We start from the raw sequence: 21,374 nt of genomic DNA, 5'->3' as shown, positions 1-21,374 counted from the left end.
AAAGGGCGAGCATGTTTGGTGGAATGCGGATTCGAACCCGCGACCCTCAGATTGTGAGTCGAGCGCCTTATCCACCTGGTTATATATTTAAATGATAAAAATAAAACACTGGAAATCTGGAACTAATTAGATTAATGACAACAGGGACGAGTTGGTGATACTGTTTAGTGTTAGATGATCAATGAAAGTTTGAAATACATTATTTAATTGTATTCAGTTATTCGGGAGTATAATTTTAAAGTTTTCGAGAAGGATAGGGTGATCGTGTTATTATTATTATTTTGAAATTATTTAATTTTTTCTTAATATTGTTAAACATACTTCTGTCGCACGTTTTATTGTACATTCCGAAACGTTCATAATTAAATGTTACCAAATTTCTAATAGTTGTTAGAAAAATTTTCCACCTGGTGAATATAATATAATTAATTAATAATAACACAGGCCTGCGATGGTTTTATTGTCTTGACATTTTTACATGTCCTACTGTAATTCTTGTACGCTGAATCCGCGAAGGGAGATTCTCCAACTTGTCAGTAGTTATTTATGTCTTCTTGAACCATATTCTTTCTTTTTGTTATAATTAGGCTTAATAAAACTCAATCTAAATTTAGAGTCTAGCGCAGGGAGGTTCTCCAACTTGTCAGTAGTTATTTATGTCTTCTTGAACCAGATTCTTTCTTTTTGTTATAATTAGGCTTAGTAAAACTCAATCTAATATTAGAGTCTAGCGCAGGGAGGTTCTTCAACTTGTCAGTAGTTATTTATGTCTTCTTGAACCAGATTCTTTCTTTTTGTTATAATTAGGCTTAGTAAAACTCAATCTAAGATTAGAGTCTAGCGCAGGGGGGGTTCTTCAACTTGTCAGTAGTTATTTATGTCTTCTTGAACCAGATTTTTTCTTCTTGTACCTGGACTATTTTATTTTTACTCTAAGTTATGTTGACAAAAAAAAAATCGATTGATACAGGAGTACTTCTTTCCCGCAGGTTCCTTACTGACGAACCTGAACGATTGGAGAATGCTTTTAGAAGGTGCAAGAAACTTACGGGAACGTTAGTAACTCTCAAAAGGTAAGAAACCGAAAACCCGAAACGGTTTAAACAACCGAAAACCCGTATGTTGAAGATGTTTTGATGATTAAAATTAGTTTGTTTGTTATAAATTTCGCGCAAAGCTACACAAGAGCTATCTGCGCTAGCCGTCCCTAATTTAGCAGTGTAAGACTAGAGGGAAGGCAGCTAGTCATCACCACCCACCGCCATCTCTTGGGCTACTATTTTACCAATGGGATTGACCGTCACATTATAACGCCCCAACGGCTGAAAGGGCGAGCATGTTTGGTGTGACGGGGATTCGAACCCGCGATTCTTAGATTGCGAGTCGAGCGCCCTAACCACCTGGCCATGCCGGGCCTTTTTTTTTTTTAAAGATAGGTGTCTAAGCGACAATCATAACGATGTTTATCATCTTTTAGTTTGATGTAAATGTATTGCCCTCTACTCACCAGTAATAAACTGAAATATTTTATGTTTTTTGGACATAATCATTTCTTCACTGACACCTGCGTTTTGGCGAATAAAATAAATGAAGAAATAAATACTTGACACAATTGGTATTAAAGTTGTCAGTGTTTGTAAAAAAATAAAAAAAATAAAAACGAATTATGACAGAATTAACAGAAAAAGGTTTCAATATTTACATAAATTGAAGAATCGTCGCCGTCCAAGCACAATATGCCTCTTACCAAACACATAATTTATCCATGGCCAGGTGGTTAGGGCGCTCCACTCGCAATTTGTGGGTCGCGGGTTCGAATCCCCGTCACACCAAACATCTTTGCCCTTTCAGCCCTGGGGGCGTTATAATGTGGTTAAAAGAGTAGCCCAAGACTAGCTGCCTTACCTCTAAATTAGGGACGGCTAGCGCAGATAGCCCTCGTGTAGCTTTGCGCGAAATTCAAAAAACAAACATAATTTATCGTGGCGTTGACGTAAAATTAAACCTTTAATGATTTCCACTTTTCGTGTTTAACTCACAACAAATAATTGTATAATGTATTAGTTCAAAACTAATAATTTTTATATTTAATACCTATGATTACAGTATTGTTATATTTTCTTATATCTTAAATATTTTTAAACAAGAGTGTTTAAAATATTCGTAATATAAAACGGTTACAAACACCGAAGTTTTGATTCTCACATTTATGTAAAAGTTCAAATACTTGTCTTTTTGTCATTTTCTTCATAGATTAAGAACTTTAACACCAGATGGCCTGTATTATTAATATTATTGCTGAAACTCCTGTCTTACTATTATTTATATTATTCAATACAATGTTGCCCGATGAAGGTTCCGATAAGAAACCGAAAGCTCGCAAATAAAGTATTTAAAAGTAGAGAAAACTCCGTGTGTGTTTTTCGTGTATTAATGTATCTACGTTATGAGTTCTAAACAGCTAGTTTCTAATTCATGTGACTTCATCTCGATGTTCAGTGACGTAATCTGCCCTAAAAATCGCTCTACAGCTGTTTTGTACTTAGTATTTTAAACTTTCATTTCCAGACTAGCCTTAGCAGTGTTAGCTTGTTTTTGTTTTTTTGTCTTTAGACTCGCCTCTGTACAAGAACAGCGACACACAGGTGCTTCCTCGATGCCTGAAAAATCGCTATCCGCCGATGGATCTCATTCTAGTGGAGACGCTCATACGCATACTGCCAAAGTAAGGACTGTTTTGTGTAATCGAAATGAGCTAACCCTTTCCCGTCTTTCTCAACCTCTGACCTGAGACTTGACCTGGACGGGTCAGTATGTGTACCCTGAAATACCTCGTTCCACCCTCACAACTTTTAGCGGCTGCCCCCTCCTCGGATTAAATTTCAAAACAGTTTTATAATGGAAGAGATATTGTTGTTTGTTTTTTGGCTTGCGTTGTTAGAAGTATTAAATAGTCAGGAAATACTACAAATTGCAGGACATTCTTTAGCCAAATAAAATGGTACTACTTATTTTATTTCCAGACCAGTATTTCTCAACTCAAGAATAGGTGATTTATTTAGGTCTAACAAGATCTGGTGGTTAGGGCGCGGTTTCGAATCCCCGTCATCGAACATACTCGCCCTTTAGGGTCAGGTCCGTTCATCTGCCTTGGATAGTGGCTAATCTAAGCCTAAAATTAGATGGGGAATTAAGGTGGGATGAAGAAGAATTGTTTGTTTGTTTTAGAGCAAAGCTCCATTGGGCTATCTGCTGTGAAATCGAAACCCGGATTTTAGCGTTGTAAGTCCGTAAACTTACCGCCGTCCCACCGGCATAAAGACTGAAAAAGAAATTTTTGCAAGGAAAAAAAAACAGAAGCCAACCAGGTCTCGACTGTCCATCAATAGTTATAAAAGAGTCCTGGACCAGGAGAGGTTAAAAGTGACTGTTCTAGACTATACGGGTTGAAGTTTCACCGATTTAAAGTTGTTTTTTTTTGTGTTTGTTTCTCTCAAACGCACCTATAGTTACCTAATATGTAAAGTGCGTTGCAGTGACTTGGTTCCTTGGAACTCTTGCCACCAGGTGGCTCTTGTAACGCTAAAAATCGTGTTTCGATACACGCGATGGGTACAACAAAGATAGCTCATTCTGTATTTTGAGGCTTAATAATAAACAAACAAATCCTTACAATTCTAGTTCAGTTGTGTTTTATTACTGAACAACCTATCTTCACCTTTACGTACAATCCGTTTCTGAGAAGTACCTTTCTTATTTTAATAATTATTATAATTTATTCCTGAATTAACAAAACACAGAGCCTGGTGTTTTATCCTATTTACCACATTATAATCTTATTTCCAAATCTGTTGATTTACCCGCTTTTTTTTTTACTGTTACATAAGTCAAAATGTATCCACTAAGCCTTTCAGCCATTTTCAAAAGAATGAAAGGTTTTTGTAGTGTTGAAAATTATTATTGTATTTTATTTGTAGTCTATAACTTTTATATTTTTATTTATATGCGAAGGTGTGTTTTATTCCATGTTTTGTTTTTTAAACCAAAATCTATAAAGTGAGACAGATTGAGAAAAAGAAAATAATACTTTGAGTTAAAAAAAGTTGTGTCACGTACAAATATTTCATCAAATTATTTCCAACGTATAAAAAGATAGGCAAGTAAGTTTTATACGGAGATGTCTCGGTCATTTTTATTATTATTATTATTATTATTAATTGTTTTTTGTTTCAGGACACTAGGTATCCACTCGAAAGAAAAATGAAACATGAGTTTTTCTTTTCATTGTTAAGGATAACGAACGGGAGTGTTTTTTAAAATAGTTAATTGTGTAACTATAGAGTATTAACAAAAACCATGAAAATGGAATGTAGGTGAAATAAAAAAACGTCTTGTCTATAAACTGAGCTCATATCTTAAACTTTAACGAGCTTATCTCAGAATACACCATTTCGGTTATAATACTTGTCATTCCAAGAAGTAATTCAGTTAATATCGGTATATCCAGTTGATGGTGTTACAAATGGCATATTTTCATTTTTTTTTTGTTAACTTACTGGTTTAACATAGGTAAATGTTTTCTTTCGGTTCCTAATGGTGGGCATTCCTTTAATATGGATGAAAATCATTAAACTGCCCATGACGTTGCTTAGAACTCATTATTAAAAAAAAATGTCCTTATTAGAAATGAAAAAAAATGTTAATTAATATGCTTCTTTTATTTTCTCTTGGTCCCTTCACCTCATCAGTCTGGCAGACACGACTGGAAACGAAGTTCAAACTTCCGACAGAAGATTGAGTAATGAATTCATTTTTTGTTCCCACTCTTTTTAAATCCAACCTGTGCTTCCCCCTCTCGTGCGTTTAACGCACTCTCTTTGTACCCAAATCGCCCCCTCTTTATATCCCCGGAATGACTACGCTGCGGGCAGCATGTCCAGATCTGACACACAACTATACTCTCTCACTCAGACCTTTCCATAACAATATACTTGTGCTGCATGATGAAAAGCAAATATTGAGAAGTTAGCATGTTTTTTTCATTCTTCATCTTTCACTTTGAGTATCATTAAGGCAAGGCTATTAAGTTGACATGACGTGTTGGTTTTGTTATTATAATGTTTCTTTCTTACCTTACAAACTAATATTTTTTTTTCCGTCGTATTATTCTTGCTTGCATGCTATTTTTGGGTTATTACCACAATACCTATTAAGCTTTGCTTTTTATTTTTAAATTTTCATGTTTTACTAATTTTAACTAATTTTAATATATGTTTTTTATGGGTTTTTTTTCACATATTGTTTAAAGTTGAATAAGTTTAGATATTTTTACTACGCAAGATTTTAGTTTACGATTTGTAGAGATGGTTATAGTTAGATTCGACTATTTTTCACCCTTAACGCAGCCTGTGGAGGGGGTTTTCCACTTTAGGATGGGCTCAGAAGGTTGGTTTCTTCTGTCTTTTTAATGTCTTTTTTTTTCCTTCAAAAACAAATACGGATTATATATATATATATATATATTTAATTTTTTTTTTACGTTTTATCTAGCCACCAATACATTTCTATGCGGTCTTTATACCGTTAAAAATCATAACATTTCAACTATTTTTCGCGCGAGAAAATCATACAAGTATGAACTTCGGCGTACATTCACGTGGAACACTTAATTTATTTATAAACCTGATCGTGAGTAGATAATATTAACATATATTTTTTATTGAACTATTACCTACGTCAATGGTTTTTTCAAACCCTGCTATAGATAATACTAAGTTATATATATATATATACAAGATAGGTAAAAAATTGAGAATTTAAAAGCCTGCAAATAGGGATGGTAAAAACAGTAAGAAAACAAAGGCTGGAGATACCGTAGACATTATTTACTCAAACTTCAAACTCCTATTCTGACTCAATGCTCTTACCTAGAATTACATTTGGTGGAGTCAAAATAGAGATTTGTAGCTTTGGTAAATAATGTATCTCCAGCCTTGTTTCCTTACTTTTCTTTTACGATCCCTATATGTAGGTTTTTAAATTCCAAATTTATTATTTATCTTGTTGGCTGGCTTTTTTTTTTGTGCTCAACTATAGACAAAGGATTACTTGATACGGTAGCTACCTTTATACATTGTAATGATAGTAAACATAGTAGCTAGCTGATACGGTTCGTGATGATTTACTGTAGCTATTGACTATTTGATCGCATTAGCTAGAGGTGTAAAATGTTAAGCTGCAGCTGGAGATTGTCACGAAGATTTGTATGAGAATATAGTGAGCATTTATAGTTTCTGTGTAACTAAATTATCTATACATAATACATAGCAAAGGGCAAATGCATGCTTAGACTAAGACACAACCCCCATTAAGCGCGAAAATGTTTACCAGTAGAAAAGCAACCTTTCAACAAAAAAAACATATACAGTGCCTTACAAAAGTATTCCCCCACTGTAAAGTTTCCACATTTTGTTGCGGTCTGAGCTTGCAATCATGAAACGTTCAAATGGGACTTTATATTTAGAATCTACACGATATACTCCAAACCGAGAAAGCTAAAAAAAAAACGCTGATATTATGTAGGTAAGTTAGATTTTCAAAGAAAATTAGAATATTCTCAATTACATAAGTATTCAACCCCTTTGCTACGGCAACCCTAAATCAGCTTAGGTACAAAATTAGTGTTATAGTCTCTGTCTGTGTGTAATCAGAGTGGTTTAACTTGACTTCAGAGTAAATGCATCTGTTCAAGCTACGACAAACCAACCACGAGGTCCAAGGAGCTTTCCAAACAAGTCAGGGATAAAATGGTAGAGAAGCACAGATCAGGAGAAGGTTAAAGAAAATTTCAAAGTCGCTGATTATCCCTTTGAGTACGGTGAAGTCCATCATTAAGAAGTGGAATGTATTTCGTACCACCCAATCACTACCCAGATCAGGCCGCCCTTCCAAACGAAGCAGCCGAGTAAACTGGAAACTGGCTAGGGATGCCACTGTGAAGCCAAAAGTGACTTTGAAAGATTTTCAAAGTTCCATGTCTGATATGAGAGTCAGTGTTCAATGCATCGACAATATTCCGGCCCCTACACAAAGCTGGCCTTTGTGAGCGAGTGGCCAGAAGGAAAACATTATTGAAAAAGAATCATCTTAAATCTCATGTGGAGTTTGCGACAAAGCCTGAAATGATAGTGCAGACATGTAGCAGAAAGTCTTATGGTCAGACGATACAAAAATAGAGCTTTTTTGGTCTAAGTTCAAAGCGTTACGTCTAGCGCAAGCCCAACACAGCACATCACCCATTCAACACCATCCCAACTGTAAAGCATGGTGGTAGCAGCATCATGCTATGAAGATGCTTCTCATCATCAGGAACTGTGAAGCTTGTCATGATTGAGGGGAAGATGGATGGTGCAAAGTGCAAGCAAATCCTAGAGGAAAACGTGCTTGAGTCAGCCAAGAATCTAAAACTGGGTTGAAAATTCATATTTCAGCAGGACAATGACCCGAAGCACAAGGCCAAAGTCACACTGGAATGGTTTCAAAAGAAGAAAGTGAATGTCCTGGAATAATCCAATCAAAGTCCTGACTTGGATACAATGGACAATTTATGGAGAGACTTGAAGATTGCAGTCCATCAACAGTTCTCAACGAACTTGTTAGAATTGGAGCAATTTTGCCAGGACGAATGAGCAAAAATTACACCATCTCATTGTGTAAAGCTGGTAGAGACCTATCCAAAATGACTCACAGCAGTAACTGCTACCAAAGGTGATTCCACCAAGTACTGACTTAGGGGGCTGAATACTTATGTAATCAGCAAAGTTCAATTTATATATTTTCTTTGCATATTTTGTTGACATTCAACCTCCTTTACACATAACAGTGTTAAGTTTGATTATTAGAGTTTTGAATAAAAAGAAGTTCATTAAATAAATTGTTTATATTATCTGTATTTCATCAAAATGTGACATTATTGGTAGGAGGTGAATACTTTTGCGAGGCACTGTACGTCTAAAACATCGATTTAAATAAACCTTCGTGTCTTTTAAAGTGATTATTGTACGAATGTGTGTAAAAAAATTTAATATTATGTGTATTGATTTCTTTTTTACCCATTCACTTCATACATAATATAGCGGTTGGCTCCCTAAAGACATCGATTGTATAGTGTACAAAGCATCGAGTACCTACATGTCATATTCATCTATTATTGGCTGGTAATTCCTGTTTCACCCTATACTTAAGCTTTTTAAAGGAACACCAAATATTTGTGAGAAAGCTAACTTGAAGAAGTAATAATAACATCGTTTACAGTATAATTATGATGTTTTTAGCTTATGTAAAATATAGAGGAAATAAATCGACTTTTCATTACCTCTACGACCTTAGCAGTACCTTATTTGGTATTCTACAAAAGGTTAGCGTGCAATATACCAAGTTTCTTTTGTTGTAGGCTGGCAAGAGAATAATAATAAGAAGAAGAATTAAAAAAGGGTTGTTTTGAGCGGATTGTCTTTCTCTTGTAAGTTTAACATATAGTAAAGGTTTTAAAGTGTTGTTTGAACTGAATCTTTACTGTTTAAGGTGCTCGTTGCTCGAACGTTTTATCAAGGTTTTATACAATTCATTGCGATCCCTATTATGAACCACTACAGTGGTTCATGATACAATCTCTATTTAAACCCTGTGTGGGCTAATCTGTTTTTGTAGCCTGTGTGGACTAAACTAAGTGGACAACTGTTCGTCATTACCAAAATCCCATGTCTCTACTAATTCTACATCGTTTATAGGAATACTTTTCAATACATCTTAAGCCTAAATATTGCAGATGCAACTGAAACTTTATCTTCGTTTCACCAAATATAGTACGTTGGCAAGAAATCTATTGCTAAAAACTAAGGAGTGTGATCAATGCGAGTTCTGAAGTCCAAACCGCCCTGTTTTATAGTTTGAGGTCCACATACAAAAGACATGGGAAATTAAGTATGTTTCTAACGTTTTTTTTATTGTTAAAATGTTAAAATCATCACAGACAATGCTAGTTTTAATTACCATCCTCCACGTGACTAGGGAAGAATTGGGGGTGTCTGCGTTACAATTAGTGCGCTTGCGTAATAAAAGAACAGGAAAACTGACTCGTTGCATAACTTCAGGTTTCGAACACCAGGAGTAACAAAAATCAAGGACTAGTTATTTGCCCACTGGTCATTGTCTCCAATTTGCAATCGAGCGCCTCCTGGTGGCTTAGTGCTAAGTCTGAGAACTTATTAACGTTCAAATTCGAGTCTCGATATCCGCGGTGGGCAGAGCACAGATAGCTCATTGTGTATCTTTGCGATTAACGACAAACAAATTAAGCATGGAAAAGGAACACTAAAAACATCTTAAAATAGTCAATACTGAATAAAAACGCGTAGAAATCTAGGTCGTCATAATTAGGTTCAGCTGTTGTAAAAGTCACTCATCTGATCGTCGTTTCGGAAGTTTAATAATATCTCACTCACCGCTCCTCCCCCCCCCCCCCGGTGACTCAGGGGTAACAAAACACGTAAAGAAGAAGAATTGTTCTTATGTTTCAAAAAACTCGGTATATGGCCGAGCGAGGCTTAGGGTTTATCAAATACGAAAATTCGTTACTGACGTTCCGTTGACCCATAAACACGCACCGCACTTAGGGGCCGCAAGTGCGTTATAAGAGTGATAGTCAAATCCTACTATTCAGTCAGACATAGGGGTCCATAGGGGTCCGCAGAATTTTTTCCAGTGAGAGGCAAAGTAAGTTGAAATTGTGAATTAAATGAAAAATTCATGTAAATATACTGAATGAATAAAGAAAGAATTGTATTTCTCATTTTTTTAGGGGGGGGCAAGTGCTCCCTCTTGCCGCCCATGCTTCTCTCTAGTCTATCAGTTCAAACTTACGGACGAACATGCGAAGTAAGACCTTTGTGTGCCTTTATATAACAATCAATAGTTACGATTTCACACTCACCACCGCCCCCTGATAACTCAGCGGTAAATTTTGGGACTTATGGCTAAAAAAAAAAATCGGGGCTCGATATTTGCAGTGGGCACAGCGCAGATAGCCCATTGTGTAGCTTTGCACTTAAACCAAAACAAACAATCACTGCCCTCGTTTATTTTTCTTACTGGATGAAATTACATAACTTTATTTAATACTGTCAGAATCAATGGTTCGCATTTTCTAGTCCTTCCATTCATATTACCACGTGACACACTAATTATACCCCATCTTACACCCCCCCCGTCCGACTATTCTATATCTTAATGTTACCGTATGTGGGTGGTCCCCTTCTCACCACACCAAGCCCTCAAAAGCTCGATTCTTGGCTTTATGGTCATTATTTGAAGGTGACCACTGCCATACAAATTGTCATTACGTTATATGTTCACTCACATTCCTATTTTATCTGCGTTTGTTTATTTTTCATTTCTACATTAAAATAACCATTTAATTTCGCGACGTTTTGCATTTCTCTTCTGTGAACATAACAACGTGGAGGTACATTCTAAACTACTTAGGCACGTGTATTTGTTTTCATAACTATTAACTCGGAGTCCCCCCCCCCCTCCGGTGGGACAGCGGTAAGTTTAGCAAGCGCTCGCATTCCCCCTGGCGGACACAGAAGATAGCCCACTGTGACTTTGCTTAAACAACAACAATATCATCTAGTAATCTTCCCAACTCATTGTATTTACCTTTTTCTTTTCACTGTATCTTTCTTTATGGAATCTTCAGATCTCAACACATTTTCTTTCATCTCTTTGGCGACGTAACCATGAATTAGGTGTAATGATATAGGTGAAAAAATGTTGTTACTGAACAGGAGGTGGGTGAGAAGGGGAGGGGTGAGTTTCTAGGTTATCAGATAAATATACCTGACGATATGTTGAACAAACTAACTTAATAGTGTTGTGGAACCTATTTACGCCAGGTTTATGTGAGATGGTGAGAAGGGGAGAGGTGAGTTTCTAGGTTATCAGATAAATCTACCTGACGATATGTTGAATAAACTAACTTAATAGTGTTGTGGAACCTATTTACGCCAGGTTTATGTGAGATGATGAGAAGAGGGGGGGAAGGGTTTCCCTAATGGTTTATAAATGGGGCCTCGTGGTAGTTTACAACGTGGTTCTCACAGGTGAGAAAAACCGGAAAAAGCCACTCTTAATAATACAATTTTGTAGTATCACTAGTACAGCAAAATTAGTGTAATTTGTTAAATTACTGAAATAAAATAATTAAATATTTTTTAACCTTATTGCATGTGATATATATATATATATATATTTGTTTATCTACAAGCTTTAGGCCCTCTACATGGCCAAGAAACAAGCTTCAATCTACGGCTAAGGCGCCAAAAGCTTTTTGTAAATGTTTGGAAATTTCAGAAGTGAATTGCCTTAAATGTTTTATATAATTTGTAACACGTTGTTATTAATTTCACAAAGTGAACAAATTGAAAAGAACGTGAAAAAAAAATCTACGTTCTAAATGAATTTTGTCTCACAAATGTTAAGCCTATTGGATCGACATCCACATCTTTACTGTTTCCAGACCATAAAATATAGGGTTCCAAAATTCCCTGTTTTGCAATAATATAAAATGTATATAATTATAAAGTAATGAAGAATTTATAGTAAGATGTAGACCTGGAATAAAACTTATGAAATACGCATAATTTATATTTAGTTTATAGATAATCACTATAAAGTCTGTCAGTCATAAATATTCTTATCTTTATTTTGATAATTTCGTTCATAGCTTTCCAATATATTCTTCTTCTTCTTTAAATACAGCCTTTAACTAACCGATGTTTATATTCTCACTAATTACACTTATAATATTTTTTATATTAACATCGGTCGGGCGTGGCCTAACAGTTAGAGTGACGGACTGTGGATTCTTTGGGCAGAATCGCGCTCCTCTCCACCAATCCATCGGGATTTAGGCCTTGAAGACTTGAGAGGGTCAGGTGCATATGACCTCTCACGCTCTTCTCTTTCGAGCTGTGGATGCTTTATAAAAGTGGCAGCCAAATCCCACTATTCGTTTAGAATATCCCAATAGTTGGTGGTGGGTACTTTTGACTGGCTGTTTTCCTCTAGTCTCTCACTTCAAAATTAGCCCTTGTGTAGCTTTACGCAAATATCTGAAACAAATAGCACTTCATGTAAATACCAAGCAGGGAATGATTGTCGTAAAAGATGAAACAATGAAGAATTTAATAAATGGAAAAAGAGAATTTACAAAAAAATAAATTGTGAATTTAAATTCTGATTATTTTGTTTGAAAGATGCAACATATTAAGATCAACGGTTTCCTACTATTTGTTCGATAAACGTACGTGTGTAAGTATTTATAGAAGTACTTGTTGGAAGCTCCCCTTCCCAGTGGCACAGCGGTATGTCTGCGGGCTTACAACGCTAGAAACTGGGTTTCGATACCCTTGATGGGTAGAGCACAGTGTAGCTTTGTGCTTAACTACCGATAAAGAAACAAAATTTGTTCAAATATAAATATATATACATGTGTGTTTGTGTGTACATAAATAAGGATTTAGTATACAGATAATAACATTAAGGATTTATCTACTTGAGTTTTTTATTATTATTAATAGTAATATTATCAGCAATCGGTTATATATGATGCTGAATTTTGATTAAGACTGCTTTTAGTATTTATTTCTGTTGCCCGATATTATCGATTCTGCAAAGAAGTCGAATTTAGATAAACGTGTAAGAGGCGTTATGTTCAAAGCAGTGGTTCTCAAACTATTTCGTCTCAGTACCATTTCGGTGGTGCAAAAGACCCCTTGTACCACCTACCGGTCCTACCCACTTGTTCTGTTCACTCGTATGGCCTCCACTTATATTTTGAACCAGCCCTCGGATCACCTGGATGACCTCCTCTTTATTTAATTTATTTAATCGTGGCAGGTGTTTAGTTTTAAAAGGAAAGAAACTGGGGCGTTCGGGGATATTACGTATATTTATAATGGGCTTATAATTACTGTATTAACAAGGGGAGTTAAGGGCTTTAATATTTTAATCGTGATTTAAATTTTTCGGGGAGAACTGGTAAAAGCAGAGACGAAGAATTTCGACAATTTTCCACAAAGACAAACGGTCCGTAGTCAGGGTCATAGGTTCTAGATGACCCTCTCGGACCACACTTTGAGAATCACTGGTTTAAAGTGACATGAAATAAAAATTTTTGGTTGAATATTTTTATCACGTAAAAGGTAATTCTATTTGTATGGCATTTCGAACAGGACGTGAAAAAAAAAAACATGAGATCAAGAAAGTTCAAGTTTCCATGACTATAATTTTCGTTTTAATTTGATTCAAGTAAACAATTTAACCAAGTATAATATTTTGTTTAACTCGAACCACTCATTTAAAGTGCTGTTGGTTACGGACACCTGATAAAAAGAGTCCTGTCACAAGTGGCATGCAAATAATTATACGTTTTAAGTGAAAAGAGAGAAATATTCCGCTGTCGCTTTAATATTCTTTATTAGATATTCAATCCACTCCTCTATTTTAATGGGCCGAACGCAGCCCGGTGGTTATCGTGCCTGATTGTGTATCTGAAGTTCCGTGGTTTACGTTCTGTTATTGCAGTAAGAATGTAAAAAAAAAATTGCTTTCACACTTTGGAGCTGTGGGTGCGTTATAAGAGTGACGGTCAAACCCCATTATTCGGTCTGATGAGAGTAACTCAAGAGTTGGCGATACTGACTAGCTCCATTCCTTCTTCTCTATCGCTTCAAAATTAGGAACGGCTGGCACAGATAACCCTCAAATATATCTTTACACAAAATTCAACAAAAAACAAATAAATCTCTGTTTGATTATGATTTGGAAAATTACTTTATGACATCTCCAACACACATTCATCAAAAAGTAGAGATCTTTTAGGCTAAACTTGTATTCATAAAACAAAAATAATTATATGTGAATACTTTCCGGCTTAGGAATTTACACTATTTTAGTATATATAATGTATTGGCCCGATTATAGGGCGATCTCGAATATAAGGCGACCCCCCCGTTTTCAAAAACCATGGGAAAGATGAAAAATGAGTGTCATATCGTCCTTTTTTATGTCCGCAAAATCAGTACTATAACTGAACAGCCTGCAGGTGAATTAGTTGCAAGAACTAGCGATGACCTAGTTGGCCGCGGTTATAAAGCGACTATGAATTTTACAGCCTAAGTATTTATCGAAAGACATCGCCTTAAAATCGAACCCAATACAAAGTCTGGTAAGGTTTGGTGGCTAGAGCGTTAGGCCTGTAATTTACGGTTCGTGGGATCGAAACTCGTCGCCGAAAGTGCTAGCCCTTTCAGCCGTGGGAGCGCTATAATGTGACGATCATTCCCACTATTCTTTGACCAAGAGTGGGTAATTTTAATTATCCTCCTTCCCTTTAATATATCACTTCAAAATTAGGACGGCTAACGCAATAAACAAATAAACAACCCGCATATAGTATGTCCGGAAATTGTGTTAACAAATTTGTTTAATGTACTTTTGAATGTCTCTGAAACACGGGTAAGCAAATTTTTAACATAAATTTCGAACACCCTTTACATCTAACCATGCTTATTTAACTGACAAACTTGCTGAAACACGATTGTCATCTTCTGAGGTCCTTAGATTCGATTATTTGTTAAATTAATTTTATTACATGACATTAGTAACAGCGAGGGTACCTTGCTAATGAAACAAAGCATTTTGATCATTATAAGATAGAACGTAAGAAACAAGTATTAACTTAGCTTTATTCATTACTGCATTAAAGTTTAGGTTCTGCTTGCTTTGAGCGGAAGCTAGTACTAAATTATCCTTATTTTAAAATGAGGTTTTAGTTTCGAAGCTATGTCGAACTGTACAGATCTTGTATTAAAACTTTAGTACAATGATAACGTATCGTTATAAAAATCGCAACTCAAACCGCCTTGGTCTTCTTTATTACACGAAGTGTACGAGCGAATATGAAACTCATCAAACAAGAAACTAAAGTAAATTAGTGCCATTAACTCGAAATGTTGTCCAAAAATTTTCTAAGGCAGTCCACAGAAATCTCTAATTAAGTTATGAGGCATTTCTAATATAACAGGTCTTCTATAACTGATTGAACACGTTTTAATAACTTTTAAATGGAGGGAGAACTACACGGTAAAGTACCTACCAGCTGATTCTAGTACACTATGGTTTTATACCACCTCTGCGTGACCTCTATCGACCTTTATCCACTTCTTTAGGCTAATTTGTCATTTTCAAACACACTAACAAGCACTGTTTCTGGAAATACATTGCTTGCTTTACTCGTAAGAGCCAAAAGATCGGCTTACGTTACAGCACGTGGGGCTTCAGTCGTGAACTTGATATGTGGCTGCACGTGGGGGTGATGCTTCATCTTGCTGGAAAAAACACGTGCCAAAACCACCATCACCTTCCAAATGCCGAAAGAAAAAAAGCTCTCCTGTCTCTCCAGGTAGGTGACAGCAGTATCTCAGTTACTCGAGTGACAGTTTTTTTGTTTTTTTTTATATTTGCACTGAGTTGTCCAGTGCATCTTTCGGGGAGACGTATCCCCTTTGCTTGAACTGCTTATGCCGTTGCTTAGTTTCATTATTCGTAGCTGGCGTTACCAGTTGCCATTTTCGTACTACCAGTTAACAAATTCCTGAGACTTAATTTTATCCAAAACTGGCGAGATGAAATTAAACTTAAGGATTTTTAGACCAACATATGTTCTAACGCATCTGTTTCTTTCTTTAAAACTTACTTAGATGCATATATAAGCCGGTCTTGTTTAGTGACGTGCCGGACAGTGAAACTGACCCGTTGGCGCAAGAAAAAAAGAAAGGCCTCCGCACTTTGGGTAGCCCAAGAAACTGCTTGCAGAGGGCGCTGTTGACTAGATGCCTTCTATCTAGTCTATGAATTCAAAATGCGCAGATAACCCTTGCGAAGCTTTATTGGGAAATACTGGAACGAACACCCTAATCATCACATGAATTGAGTATGATTAAAACTCTGGATTATTCACAGGCATGAAAGGCTTGAGATGAGTTAGGATCGAACAATATTCAAAATTCATTCAAACAAATTGTAAAAAAAACCCACTTTTTAACTACGATATTCAAATTAGCTCCTGCCAGTAGTTTTCTTTACACCCTTCTAGTTTTTTACATTGCTGTTTAAAGGTTCTTATTTAGCGTTGTGTCACACTACTGACACTTGTCGTGCTCAATGTGTAGAAGAAAATGTGTCCATAATTATGTAAATGTGTAGACATATACACACGCTATTAGATTTTTGATGTGGTTTTTAAAAATATTTTATATTCAGTACTTTATCTTTTACTTTATCACATAATTACAGACCATCGACCCAGACTTTGATCCTGTGATTCGTGCTTTTCCTGAGGATCACCAGAGGGCACAACAGAAAGAGACAGCCCTAGATGAGTTGCTCAATGAGCTTCAGTGTTTTAACCAGACAGAAGAAATAAGACAAGATCCTTCTCTTTGGGCTCATGGGCATTTTACTTCCCACTACTCTGAATCCTCCTCCCACGGTCTTTCTCGACAGCATGCCAAAGGGCATTTAAAGACGGGAATCTCTTCCTTGGATGATGGAAGCAAATTAGCTATAAGCGAAGGTGGGATTCGTCGTCTGAGCCCTTCTGCGTTAGACAAAAATAAAATTTCTGTTGCTTCTCTGTCTAGTGGTCGTAAAAATCAACATAAACCACCCTACCTAGCGCCTAAAAAAGTGCCCCCTCCTCCACCTCGCACAACTAGTAGGTCTGTGATGCAGTCTTCCAACATATCCACGTTCACGAAAGACGACGACCTTATAGACGCTACCAGTTCTTCCCAGCACAAGACTCAACACGTCAGCAAGCGAAGTCAACCAGGTTTACAGTTGCTCAGGTCTGCATCTGATTCATCCCAAAAATCAACGTCTAGTGATGGACCCCATTCTAAACCAGTTACCAACCAGATCATTCGAACACGAGCCTTGGATGAGTTCATTCGGAGGGACCAGTCATCTAGTAGCAGCAGTGAAAGTGTGAATTCTCAAGAAGGGTTGCTTTTAAGAAACGGTCCCTCTATCAGAACGCAGCTCGAGCGGAGCTTGTCAGAAGGAGCGGGACCTTGTGTCGTGAACGCTGCGAACTTGATCAACAGATTAATCCCTTCATCTAACTTGCTTCTCTCCCAGAGCCGCCAGGAGATTTTAGAGTACAGACATCAGGAACTACTCGATAAACAAAAACGTTTGCAAGATCAATATACTAAGCTACAACAACTTCAGCGTGCTCAATATCTGACCCGTTCCTCTCCAACAAGTCGGGCGCTCAGTTTCACCGGACCCGGCGATCTCAAGAAGACGGGCAGTGAAAACAACATCTTGTCAAAGATGAAGCTTTCTTTAGTCCCTACCTCAAGTTCTTTGACACAGCTCTCTACAAAAACTAATAAAAATCCTAGCGCAGAAACCCAAGTACCGGCTGCTCAGATGCTGGGAAGGAAACATAAAGCCAGCACACTTCCACAGTCGTCAAATCCGATACACGAGACGGACATAATATAACATGTATCTAATATCTTCCAGGAGCTCAATGTAAAACCCCTGTCATATCGTCGGCTCAAGATTGGCTTCTGCTTTCTCGAAACGTTGATTTGGAATGAGTTTATTAAAGTTGAGCTGAACCTTATCGGGATGGCCATTTGTTCCTTTCTGTTTACGTTTTCTGAAAATTATTATTTCTGACGTTATTACCGAAACCTTTAAATATATCTAAGTTCTAAACCCACAACCCTCGTTAAGCTGCTAAATTTTGGGATAAAGAGATGTGAAAATTCATGCTTATTTTATTTTGTGCAGGATGGATCGCTTAGAAGTACCTATATATAAATATATATATATTTAGAATTAAATAACAGAGTTTAGGTAAGTAGAATCGATAGTTTTTAATGACTAGTCATCTAAAAATCTGTATAACTTTTATCTAGAAAGATAATAGACTTTATCAAACAGTTTCTCTAAACTGCACTATCTCATCGGCAGACAGTTGATCTGCCAGCTATAAATATACCGAGACTGCCTTCACCTTCTTAACCTAAGTGACTTGTCTACATGCCTTCACGCTTCGTATAACGGTATCTGTAAGTAGGATACTTCAAAGTATCAACACTCTTCCAGCTATGACCTGCACGTGTGTACCAAACAGACTGTTCTTTCAGCGATGGCTAAGGAGTGTATGATCGTCAACCCAGTCGGAAGGTCGAGAGAAATTTGACGATTTGTTTGGAAAGAGGATAAATCCTTAGAGTTCGTTCTACCTATCGTCTTTATGTACGTTACCATTGCACTTTCACAATCAAGATACGAGCTGCACAACAATTAAAGCACTTTTTACCTTCACTTTTAATAATAGTGTGAAATGTTATCTCAGGTTGGATATTTTTTAGGTAATTCATTCTCTTCTATCTTTCATTGATGATAATTAATAGTTAAAAGTTATCCATAACGGTTTTTTTTAAATAAAAAGTTATTGAAACATTTCAAATACTTGAATTCCCTCAGTTAAAACATCATCCGACCCCTAATACATGTCGTGTTCCTTCAGTGAAAACATTATACAACCCTTAATACATGTCGTGTTCCCTCAGTGAAAACATTATACAACCCTTAATACATGTCGTGTTCCCTCAGTGAAAACATTATTCAACCCCTAATACATGTCGTGTTCCCTCAATGAAAACATTATTCAACCCATAATACAGGTCGTGTTCCTTCAGTGAAAACATTATACAACCCCTAATACATGTCGTTTTCCCTCAGTAAAAACACTATACAGCCCCTAATACAGGTCGTGTTCCTTCAGTGAAAACATTATACAACCCCTAATACATGTCGTGTTCCCTCAGTGAAAACACTACACAACCCCTAATACATGGCGTGTTCCCTCAGTGAAAACATTATACAACCCCTAATACGTGTCGTGTTCCTTCAGTGAAAGTATTATTCAATCTTTAATACATGTCGTGTTCCCTCAGTGAAAACATTATACAACCCCTAATACATGTCGTGTTCCCTCAGTGATAACATTATTCAATCTATAATACATGTCGTGTTCCCTCAGTGAAAACATTATTCAATCCCTAATACATGGTCGTGTTCCCTCAGTGAAAACACTACACAACCCCTAATACATGTCGTGTTCCCTCAGTGAAAACATTATACAACCCCTAATACGTGTCGTGTTCCCTCAGTGATAACATTATTCAATCTATAATACATGTCGTGTTCCCTCAGTGAAAACATTATTCAATCCCTAATACAGGTCGTGTTCCCTCAGTGAAAACATTATTCAACCCCTAATACAGGTCGTATTCCTTCAGTGAAAACATTATACAACCCTAATACATGTCGTGTTCCCTCAGTGATAACATTATTCAACCCCTAATACATGGCGTGTTCCCTCAGTGAAAACATTATACAACCCCTAATACGTGTCGTGTTCCTTCAGTGAAAGTATTATTCAATCTTTAATACATGTCGTGTTCCCTCAGTGAAAACATTATTCAACCCCTAATACATGTCGTGTTTCCTCAGTGAAAACATTATTCAACCCCTAATACAGGTTGTGTTCCCTCAGTGAAAACATTATTCAACCCCTAATACATGTCGTGTTCCCTCAGTGATAACATTATTCAACCCTTAATACAAGCCCCCTTTTTTTTTACCCTTTCAGGGTAACAACTTACACTTACAAACAAAATACCGATTTCTTCACAAAAAGAGTGTAAAAGGTTTAAGTTTTATAACTAGATTTATTTGAAATACAAAGTGCTCAAGAAAATCTGAATACACAATCAGGTGTATGACAGGTAATAACTCGATGGATTCTTTAAACAACTTGTCACATGAACGTTATGGAATCTTTCAATGTGGCAAAATGCCCCCCGTGGCTCTCAGCGATAATTCCGAGGACTTATGATGCTAAAAGTTGGGCTTCGATATCCGCAGTGGGCAGAGCACAGATAACTAATTGTGGGTTTTTGTGTTTAACAACAAACAAATATGTTACTAGATGGTTAAGCTCACAAGTCTCGTATCCTTAAATAAAATTTAAAAAATCGTGAGATTACCTAAATTAGTATTGAAGATAAATCAATTATAAAATTTAAAAAAAAAGACTTTCATCGTTTCCTGTAAAATTCAAACACGCTTGATGGCTTTATAACATTTTAATTTTTCATAAAGTGTCACTTAAAACTCTTGGTGTTATAACCCAATCAGCTACACGAATTCATTTGAAGCTCTAGGCCTCATCGGCTTATAACATAGGTGAAATGTTCCATTGCCATTAGACCATTTTTCTCACTGAAAAACTTTAATGGGCTTGCTAAGTATAAAGTGACAAAAGCATTTGAAGTCATCTTGCCTAAAACAGATTATACTGCGCTAATATTGACGTTATCCATCTTTAGAAATCAATTCAGACGTTAGGTAAACACACAGATAGAATAGAATCGTGAAAAAAAAAAAGATAATAAGATAACGTCAGTTAAAACACGAGTCACGGTTGTAACTTCAGTACACGCCACTTAAACAGTTCAGAAAAATTATGTCGGTTATTACACGTTTATGTTTCCTACGTTCTACTCAGACTTGAATAATGTTTAGTGGGTTTTCTTAACAGAACATAGGACGAAAAAGTCGTCCTTAATATCAGATAATTCAGGAGTTTTCTTACGATAATTATATCTAGGGTTGAGCTATACACCAGCATCAATGTTTTTTTTTAATGTTATCTCTCCATTCAAGAAATGGTATATAAATATATGTAAAAAAAAAGCTGATTGTATATTATGATTTTGTCTTGTTAAAACAGTCTATAAAAACTTTATTTTAAACAATAAACTCAAAAAGTTCAAAGTACTATATATATTGTAAAGACTTTGAGTTAAATATCAGAAAATTATAACTTTGGTGTTCATTGTTATGTCTGGTTATAAATATATAATCTTTTCTTATATTGTTGTTTTAAATCTTTATTTCTGTTAGCAATCTTAACGTGTATAAAGATATATACTGATTGTGTCGTTCATCTTTATTGTAGCAGGTGAATCTTCCTCTTTCATTTATGATTAAAATAAAATTAATTTAAAAGATATTGTCTGTTTAAATACGTTTTTTCTAGGGGTGCATATCTCATCATAGTAGTCGATACGACACCTATCTAGATACAGAAGTTTTACCAACGGTTTGTTACAAAGTTTGGCAGTCTTGTGTGTAATTTATTATCTATATTACTGACA

At 36.1% G+C, this 21,374-nt stretch overlaps 1 protein-coding gene across 1 annotated transcript in view; it reads left to right on the top strand.

Annotated features, from left to right (window-relative positions):
• Positions 1–20,589, top strand: part of LOC111089277 — a 22,533-nt gene extending 1,944 nt beyond the window's left edge. The window contains exons 2-6 of the mRNA XM_022401479.1: positions 990–1,073; positions 2,614–2,725; positions 4,749–4,798; positions 5,406–5,445; positions 16,420–20,589. Coding sequence (XP_022257187.1) covers positions 2,657–2,725; positions 4,749–4,798; positions 5,406–5,445; positions 16,420–17,637 — 1,377 coding nt within the window. The 5' untranslated portion in view covers positions 990–1,073; positions 2,614–2,656 and the 3' untranslated portion in view covers positions 17,638–20,589. The remainder of the gene's footprint in view (positions 1–989; positions 1,074–2,613; positions 2,726–4,748; positions 4,799–5,405; positions 5,446–16,419) is intronic.
• Positions 20,590–21,374: the final 785 nt, after the last annotated feature.

The sequence above is a fragment of the Limulus polyphemus genome, unplaced genomic scaffold (genome assembly GCF_000517525.1).
Source record: "Limulus polyphemus unplaced genomic scaffold, Limulus_polyphemus-2.1.2 Scaffold5764, whole genome shotgun sequence".
Taxonomy (NCBI): domain Eukaryota; kingdom Metazoa; phylum Arthropoda; class Merostomata; order Xiphosura; family Limulidae; genus Limulus; species Limulus polyphemus.
The sequence above is the reverse complement of the archived record's forward strand: the minus strand, read 5'-3'. Positions and strand labels throughout refer to the sequence as shown.